Source organism: Orbicella franksi, chromosome 12 (genome assembly GCF_964199315.1).
Source record: "Orbicella franksi chromosome 12, jaOrbFran1.1, whole genome shotgun sequence".
Lineage (NCBI taxonomy): Eukaryota > Metazoa > Cnidaria > Anthozoa > Scleractinia > Merulinidae > Orbicella > Orbicella franksi.
The window spans coordinates 1,699,023-1,708,659 of NC_138156.1; the positions used below are offsets into that span (position 1 = coordinate 1,699,023).

Genomic DNA, 9,637 nt, shown 5'->3' on the forward strand with positions numbered 1-9,637 from the left:
ATACCCTTGTAAACACTTGTCAACCCCTGTATACCCTTGTACACCCTTATAAACCCCTCTATACCCTTATATAACCATAAAACCCCCTTATACCCCTGTAAACCCTTGTAAGCCCCTGTATACCCTTAAATACCTTGGTAAACCCTTTTATCCCTTTTATCCCTCTCTATACTCCTGTAAACCCTTGTAAACTATTGTAAACCCCTGTACACCCTTGTATACCTCTATAAACTCTTGTATACCTCTGTAAACCTTTACAAGGGATTACAAGGAATTAAAAGGGTTTACAAGGGTATACAAGGGTTCACAAGGGTATACAGGGGTTTACAGTGGTATACAAGGGGGTACAGGGGTATACAGGGGATTACAAAGGTATACAGGGGTTTACAAGGGTATGCAAGGGTTTGCAAGGGTATTCAAGGGTTTGTAAGGGTATTCAAGGGTTTACATGGGTAAATGGACTCACACGGGTGTTATAGGCATTATTATGGGATAGCTGGGAGACTATGGTGGCCTACCATGAATTGTATGCCCATTGTTGTCATAGAAGAATAGCTAGTCGGCTACCCAGAATATGGAGTCTACCTTCAATTTGTAGGAGGTCTAATTTATTCCGCACCAAATACATTCGTCATGAAACTAGTAATTTTTTACTTCTTTTGTGTGTTTTCATTATTCAATGTCATATGCCTGTGTTTTCTATATATGGGTTATTGACCAAGTGTGAGGTCAAGATGGCTGGATATTGGCCAAGTTCTTTTTTTGCGTGTTTATGGACCGAGACGGAGTCAAGGTCCATAAACACGCAAAAAAAGAACGAGGCCAATATCCAGCCGACTTTGCCGAACAAGCTTGGTCAATAAAGGATTTATTATATGGCTTTCGGGAAAATTTTTCTTGCGGGACATGGCGGGTAGTCCCGAGCGGGCAAGATAGCTCCATCTTGCCCGCTCGGGTAGCCAATCACAGCGCAGGATTTGACTCATCTTGCCCGCTCATGGAGCTAGCCATATACTAAATGGCGTTTCTTGCTTCTTGGCAATCTCGTTACCAGGGCTTTTCCCGATTTCTAAGGAAAAGCCCTGGGAATGAGGTTGCGGAGTTGGCGTTATATAACATCATATGGCATCTGTAAAACATTACATAACTAAAAGAATGCACTGAGAAAAACTTATATGTTTAGATTTCTGGTTGGTTAAACCACTTTTTTAATCAGTGAATGCATGTTGAATAAATTTGGAGACGTTTTAGTGAGCCAACAGTTTGTGCTGTGAATGGACCAATATTGCTGTTTCACGTTAACCGGAAATGCGCCGTCACGCGTCTTCACGTCCTCCTGGTTCTTGACACGTGATAGGTCGCGTGTTTCTGAGGCTGTTGCGTGAATTATGTGACAAATGTGACAAAGCCGGCGAATGATTCTTACAGTGTCTCAGTTCAACATGGCGATTAAGGCTATTTCCTTGCGTTATAGGCTGTGCCTAATTTTCCTCTAACAGTTCTAGGGGAACATAAATGGAAAAATTATTGACGGACGAGCCGAATGTCCTTGAAACACTTCTGGAACAAGGAGAAAGATTTGCTCGAAATGGGCAACTGGACAAATCTTTTAGTGCATATTCGAATGCGTTTCGAGTCGGAGTTGTACCCAAGGAATGCATAACATCGTTAGTGACTGCGCTTGTAGAATTTCAACGAAACAAACTGTGTAAAGATGGAAAGGAAGAAAGCTGTTCTCAAGAAGGCAGCAGTAGCCAAAGTATGTTCTCTTGTGCAATGTGTAACTGTGTGTTTATGAAGCCAGTGACTTTGGTTTGTGGCCATACTTTCTGTGAACTTTGTCTTACTGAGGAACACTCTTTCACTGGCCATGTAGAGTGTAGTAAATGTGGAAGGGATGTTTCTACAAACTTGATGTACTCTGTCAATGTACTAGTAATGAATTGTATCCAGAAATGGTTTCCGAAAGAATATCAAAGACAGGTGGAAAAAATGCAGGGACATGAATGTCTCACTGGAAACGACCTAAAGACAGCCATCAAGCGGTTCACTGAAATCCTGTCTACATCTTCTAACGATTTTCACTGTTTGTGTTGGCGTTCTGACGCCCTTCTTCGAATTGGACGACCAGATTTGGCACTGAAGGACATCGAACAAGCTTGTAAACTTCGGCCAAGTTTAGCTAGAACTTTCTACAGGAAAGCAGTAGTTCTAGCAAACTTGGCGAAACTCGAAGGGGTCCTGTCCTCCAAGCATGAAGAGAGTGTACTGGCTTTGTTACGGTGCTCCGCTCTCTCGCCCGGAAGTCATCGATATCGCCAAGAGTTCACGGAAAATTTACATCAGTTGTTAAGCCCAAAATTTACAAACTCAAATAGAACTTTGTTAGTTCTCAAACTTGGTCGTGCCGGAAAGAATGAACTTGCTGGTCAAGACGGTAGAACGGCAAAAATGGACGTTACTATGAAGCACTTGACTCCACATGTAAGTACCCGGGGGTACTTCACATCGTCCAACCAGAACTTAGTTTCGCTTCAACTCAGAGGCAAAAGTGATCACAGCCACGATGCATTTACCAGTAGCACGAAAAGCAAAGCTGGTGGGGAGTTGAAAAAGAGAGCGCAGAAATCTCATTCATTTTCAAACGGCAAAGAAACTTTATCTACTGACGATCAAACAAAGCTCAATCAACAGGTCAAAGAGCCTAAAAGTGAAATCGAGACCGTTGGCGAAGGAATCAAAACAAAGTTCGGAGAAGTTGAAGATTTTGAATGTAAACTTTGCTACAGTTTACTGTTTCAGCCCATAACGACAATATGCGGGCACACATTTTGCCGGGAATGTCTTGAACGATGCCTTGATCATCGTGTCGAATGCCCGTGTTGCAGAACTTCTTTAGATCAGTACAACCTAGGAGATCCAAACATGGAAATCACTGAAGTACTGGACTTCATTTTAGCTAAGTATTTCACAGCGGAATACAATGAAAGAACGAAAACGTATCAAGAAAAGATGGACACGCTTATGAGGTAGGGATATTTGTAATGGCGGAAATCGTCAATTCATGTAATGGTTGTTACGTAACTCCAAAATCAATGTTTATTCTGCGTTAATGTAGCGAGGTAGTACTTGTCTACACTAACAGCTGTTAGAGCGGAGAGAAATTTATTTTGAAGTTATTATTACTATTAAGTAAGGGAGCGTACAGATGTGTCCATTGGATTTCACGCGGCCAGGCTCAGAAAACTGTTATATAAAATTCTTCTGGCATTTGTTATGTAACGTGTGCGCGTGAGTTTACGTGCGTATGTTTAATACAGTATGCTAACACGAAAGTTTCTTAGAATAGTGTTTTTAAGTCTGCTATATGCCTTTATAAGTTATATTGACTTTTCCAGCAAGTAGGGCGTTGTGCGCCCAAGGCATATAGAGAATAAAATGGGGGGAGGGCGGGTGATGGTGGGGAGATGGGGTTGGGATGTAGATCTTGTTTCACTGTAAATTAAAAGGTCTTTTCACAATTCACAGAGTATAAAAATACACATCTCAAGTTAGTGAATTTATGATATATCAAAATTGAGCTGCGAAGATATGAAGACAGGATTGATCATTGCAGAAAATCACTGCAGAGGTCATGGGTTCAAATCCTGGTCAAGCCTGAATGTTTTTTGAGGCTAAGGAGCTTGGTTACGACATTGGCCAGGTACAAAATTACCTTTCAATGGAAGGAAACCTGAAAACAGTAGTTGACTAAGATAGAGAAACACCAAAGAGATAACAGTAAACCACAACGGAACAAGGATAGTTAAGAATGGTGAAGATTGACATCATTGGATCGCAAACAACAAACTTGAGTAATTTAGACTAAATTTTTCAAGCTGTGCAAACCATTACGTAGCTCCTTTAATTTCACAGACATTTCATGTAGGGCGAAAAAATGGAAACTTTCACTTAAACTGGCCAAAGTTATGAGATTTTGAAAGTTAATGTCCAAAGAATGGCTTTGCCAAGCATCTTTGCCATTTCTGTGCTGCTTTTTTTCCACAAGAGGCAAAAAGAAAACCATGTTTGTCATCAATCAGTTTATTTATGTATGAAATGCATGACCAAGATAACAGTAAAATGAGAGAAAACATAAAGATTTGACAGACATCTTTTCTCGCTTATGCAATGCTGGTTGTCAAATTTAGTGGAATTGATCAAAATAAGAATTCACAATGAATTGAACATTTATTTCTCATGTAATAGAAAATTATTTTGTAAAATCATGGCTCACAGTTACTAGCAAAATCACAACTTCTGAGAAAGAAAACCAGCCATTTCACATTTTCATTGGAAAAATAGGTGGCCATTCACAAACCTCAAATTATGCTCTTAACTAGAGAAAGCTGTGCATGCGATAGATGATGAGTGCAACCTAAAGACCTACCTGAACCATGAATTGTGAAAAAACCGTAGTTAGAAGTAGCTTGAAGTATTTGTGATGCATGAATGTTACTAAAATTTGTATATGTAGCAATTATTCTAATTGTTTGCTGTCATATGCAGCTCCTGGAAACTGGCTGATTTTTGTCTAAAACATGTGATATGTGCTGACTGCGCTCCATGCTGACATAATGAAATCTGAATCAGTAAATTAGTGTTATCTACCATGATTGACAGTTAAGGAAGTATTTTGAGTTTTGGGCATTGGAATTTTTAATTCACTCAGGCGTTATAGAAAGAAGACCATTTTTAGTGCAGAGTGCACTATTGGGATGGTTTAGGGGGCTGCTGTTTGCGAAGACACTAATTCACTAACGCCATAAGGTGTAAACTTTAATGTTTGTTTAATTAATTAATTTCAATTAATCAATTAGCCTTGCGGGAAGGGGGGCTGGGTGCGGTAGGTACCCGAGTGCATCACGCAAAATGTGCCTTACTTACGTTGTCTTCTCTGATAACATGACAAAAATATATATGTGGTTTTTGCAAATATCATGCTATCCATGTGGTGCCATTCTCTCAGGAACAAAAGCAATTTTCTCCAAACGCATGCGCAGATTAGTTAGCGTCCAAGTCGACTATATGTTAGGTGAAAGATACATTTCATAACATATAAGACGCATGCGTTCTAGCATTGCTAGTGGGATAAACTCCGTTCTTGAGTTCAGATGCACGTTTTTTTTTATTTTTTGTAATGAGTGACATCACACTCTTGTTTTGGCTGGGGATAGCAGTTATATTTCAGGTAACTTCAGTTCTCCTTTTTTAGTGCAAAGAACGTTACTGTGACTACGTATCTTCTGGAATCTTCCCTAGCCTGATTCAAGAAATGTTTTATAACTATTGTGTGTTTGCCAGGGTTGAAATAGAGAATGGGAACATATTTCTTCTCCATAGCAGCTTGTTTGTTTCCTCTTCTATGAAAGAGAGCCCAATGTTCATATTCAGCTGAAACTTTCCCGTGGTAGTTACGTATAAAACTAGTAAATTTGTGACAAAAGAAACTTCATTATTATTGCCACAGACTCCGTGGCACTTACTGAAACCTCCAATTAATTTCATCAGTTGATGAGGCGACTCACTCACCGATTTGGGATATAGTTTCGGTCAAGTAAAGATCTCTTTCTTCAATATTTTTCATTGAAATGCTCCTCAGTTGTATTACTTGATAGCATTGTGTATTAGTTTGATGTGGTTTTATTGTTTACACCAACTCGGCTGACAACAGAATTAGAACGCACTATTCTGTGATTTGACATGACTATTTAATAATTAGATTAGTTCTTGTTTATTGGTGAAATGAAAATTTACCTTTTGAATAAAACAAAATCGTTCCTCTTCAACTTTTCAGCGGATATTTAACTTTTATATTCTGTTTATCTCCAGCATTGAGTTAAAAAAATACACATCTTATATTTTCGTGGAAACAAAGGTATCTTGTTGCATACATTGGCAAGGGGAACAAAAGTATCAAATTACAAATGTTGGCGTGAAAAGTAATGCTACAAAATGAACGAAACTCAAGATAAGATACGACAATAAATTTAAAATCGTCTTGACAAACGGTAATTATAAGTTATCTTTGAGCAAAACACAAACATGAAACATACACGCGGCTAAGATTATGTCTTATCAAGTTTTTGTCCGCTCATACTTTGCAAAGGGGAAAAGGCCAGGGAACAGCAGGGGTGAGGACCTGTGTGACTACTGCATCAGAGCCGTAAATTACACTCTGCACTATGTGAGATTGTCTCACTAGTTTACTTCTCAGGGTCTCAGGCTACTTCGCTGTTTCAATGTGTGTCACAGTGGTGATCCTGTTTGCCTTCTATCAGATTACTGGAGGTCATTCTGTATTGCATTTCACCCCCTTATTGTTTTGGGTCCTGTGACTTCATGCAATTTCTGACGAGTTTTTGGGGATTTGTCTGCATAAAGGGACATTTATTTCCCGCACCCCATATTCACTTTGCTGTAGCCAAAATGATTGAAGTGAGGAAAGACATCTTATTGTATCACTGTGTTGCCTTCAATGGTTTGAGTTGTGTGCATTTGACATTCATTCTAACATCTATTTTCACTCTCTTCTCAACAGTTTGGGGAAAGGTGACAGTCCACATGTGCCTATTTTTGTCTGTACTGTAGCTGTGCCAAAAGTGCCATGTCCATTGCATGTGTTTGAGCCGAGATATCGCCTAATGTTACGCCGATGTGTCAAGTCAGGTTCCAGGCAGTTTGGCATGTGTGTGGAGAGCGATGACCCAGATAAAGACTTTGCAGATTATGGGACCATGCTCAATGTTGAAACTGTGCATTTTCTTCCTGATGGACGTTCCATTGTGCACACAGTAGGTGGAAGACGATTCCGTGTCATTTCACGAAGCATGGTAGATGGTTATCACACAGCTACTGTAGAATGGTTACAAGATGAAAGCGTTGAGGATGCGGAGGAACTAAAGCAACTCATTGCGCTAAACAGAGATGGTTACATAACATTGCAGAATTGGTTCAGCCAGATGACCACAGAACAGCGTCAGTGCGTCACTAATGCCATTGGACCTGTCCCAGCTTTCAAGGAAGACCTTCAGTTACTTCATGATGGTCCAGACTGGGTGTGGTGGGTACTTGCAGCATTACCCCTTCAAGACAAAGCAAAGCTTATAATTTTAGGAATGACATCAATGCTTGAACGGCTTAAGAGTGTATTCCGTTTCTTACAGCTAATGCTCTCATTGCAAAGTAGCCCAATGGATACCAGTTCTTCGGCTTCCTGACATAAATTGTGTGTTGACATGTATTTAATTTTGATTTCTTGTCCCATTTTACAGTGGGGCAATCAGTATTAAATTATTTATTTATTTTTCCGGTGGCTCTAAATGAATATCCACTGACCACGATAGCATTTGCAAATTTTAACAAAACAAAGATTCAAATATTGTGGTGACACCACATCTGTGTTCTTTTTTCCAGCTGTTTATCATTTTATATGGGTTAATGCACACCACTTTCACAGTAATAGATAACTGACAAGTGATTAAGGTTTCTCTTGGCCTCTCCCTCAGCTAACTGTCAATTTTGATAGAAACTGTTAAAGTAAATCAGTTGCTGATATATAGGGCTTTGCTTTGACTAGGTTAAAAGAATAATAAGTAGTACTTTTGGCAATGATGCTTTAAAAAAGAAGTTGCACAGGCTTTAAGGGTTTCTTTTACTTCTCATCAGCTTTCTTTAATTTTGATACTGAGGTATTTAGCAAAGCTTTGTTTTACAGAGGTTGAGAGTGTGCAGAATTGTCAGTTCTTCATGACATAATCATTCCAGTCAATGCTCAACTAGAATGGGTTTCACTTGAAACCAAAATCAATTAGACATCTCAGCCAATCTCAAACCCTAGTAAAACCAGAGTAATTGCCTGATTACATTCAACACTCAAATGAAACTCACTCTAAATAAATGAATAAATTCTGCAATAATTCCTGATTTGCTACGTGTGCTGCTAGAGCCAATGTGATGTTCCTAAAATAATATCCATATATGCCTACAGAAGGCATTTCTTGGTGTGAACCACCACCCCCAAATTCCATGTTAGTTTAATTTTCATTGACCTTCCTCTGGGTGGATATGGATATATTCTGGAACTGCAGATTGTTCCAGTCTCATTTGTTCTGATATTTAAAAATACTATTAAAAATATTTCCTTACATTGACAAATCCGGTTTGTACTTGAGTGAAGCTTAATTAAATGTGGTTGTGTTGTAATGCTAATTAGGGTGTAAATACTTTCAGAATGGAAACAATTTATTGCTTGCATAGAAATGGTTCAGCATGAAGTCAGATCTGTCATAAGTAAATTAATGCTAATGTTTTATGTGAATGATCTTGTTGATATTTTGCTGTATTGTCACACAATCAATTAAAATTGTTGGAAACAAAGCTATGGCTCCTGAGATTAACACATTGTTTATGTACCATGTCAACATATTGTGTTATATAGCTGGTGACTTTCCCGCTACAGTGCACCCATTCATTGGCTAGTTCATGGTCACATGACATCTAACAATGAAACTGTTTCCCGCCAAATGCCATGAGCGGGCAGCATTGCGAAAACTATGACGTCAAATGGGAAACAGTTCACTGTTACCCGGGAAATGTTGACTGCTGTGGCATGTCATTTATTAATAAAGTGATCATTTGTTTTCCACCGGTTAGTCCCATTTGTTTTGCTATAGAACAAATCACTTCGTCTCAGGAAACATTGAGATTCTCGGGAAACAAAATTCACTGTTCCCCTCAGGACAAGTCATCAAGTGTAAACTGTGTTTCTGTCTACAGTTGGCATAAGATTGTACTCATGCATTGCACTTCAGTGTGGAGATTCACTTCACGGATACTTCAAACTAGAGCTAAATTATGATTGCCAACATGATGTAATATTTCTATGACATGTTTAATTCAACAAAAATCTAAAATTCTATGTGTAGTTTTCGCCCTGCAAGTATTTGTATTGAGCACTCCAGAGATTGTGTGAAACCACTTCTGTTCTTTGTTTATTATCTAATTAATGTTTGTACCTTAATCTTTCCATTTGGTATCCTACTAACTTGTGGTGTTTTTAGTCCCATATACTGACTTATAACAACACACAAGGTATGTAAGAGTTAGCTTGTGCCTTAGGGAGTAGGAGTAAGGCTGAAAGTGGAGTAAGGGGGAGGGGAAGGGAAAAAATTATCTTTCCTTCCGCCCCCTCCGGCCCTCCCCACACCCGCTTGTTTTTTTAATGAAACTGAAACCCGTTGGAATCGCGTTGAAACGGCCCCTAAAATGATACAGAAACAAAAGAAACACACAGAATAGTAGAAGTAAGTTGTTTTTGTTCAAGTTCTTTTTCATATTTCGAACTATTACATACGATCGGTGCATTCCCTTACAAACTCATATATTTACGCTGTTATGCAATGTCATGTAACAATGTTCACGGCACCCAGGGAGCTTGGGATACCTGTGCCAATACTTGAGAGCTATAACATATCTTGTAATAGAATAGACCAATTTCGATGTTAATATATCGAAGTTGGTCTATTGAGCCTACGTAAAGTATAAGCACATGGCAAATTATAGCCTACGTGTAGCCGCACCCACCCCCCGAGGGAAA

General features: G+C 39.1%; 1 protein-coding gene across 1 annotated transcript; it reads left to right on the forward strand.

Annotated features, from left to right (window-relative positions):
• The first annotated feature begins 1,237 nt into the window (after window positions 1–1,237).
• Window positions 1,238–8,415, forward strand: LOC145462192 (LON peptidase N-terminal domain and RING finger protein 1-like). The gene is made up of 2 exons (XM_081445698.1): window positions 1,238–3,029; window positions 6,581–8,415. Exons 1-2 carry the CDS (start codon window positions 1,516–1,518, stop codon window positions 7,257–7,259), a joined length of 2,193 nt encoding a protein of 730 aa, XP_081301824.1. The 5' UTR covers window positions 1,238–1,515; the 3' UTR covers window positions 7,260–8,415.
• Window positions 8,416–9,637: the final 1,222 nt, after the last annotated feature.

Bases quoted from the DNA above. Each gene is read 5' to 3' on its own strand.
- LOC145462192 (XM_081445698.1), top strand. From the start codon at position 1,516: ATGGAAAAATTATTGACGGACGAGCCGAATGTCCTTGAAACACTTCTG. The intron at 3,030-6,580 runs GTAGGGATATTT...TCTTCTCAACAG, and splicing joins AAGATGGACACGCTTATGAG to TTTGGGGAAAGGTGACAGTC.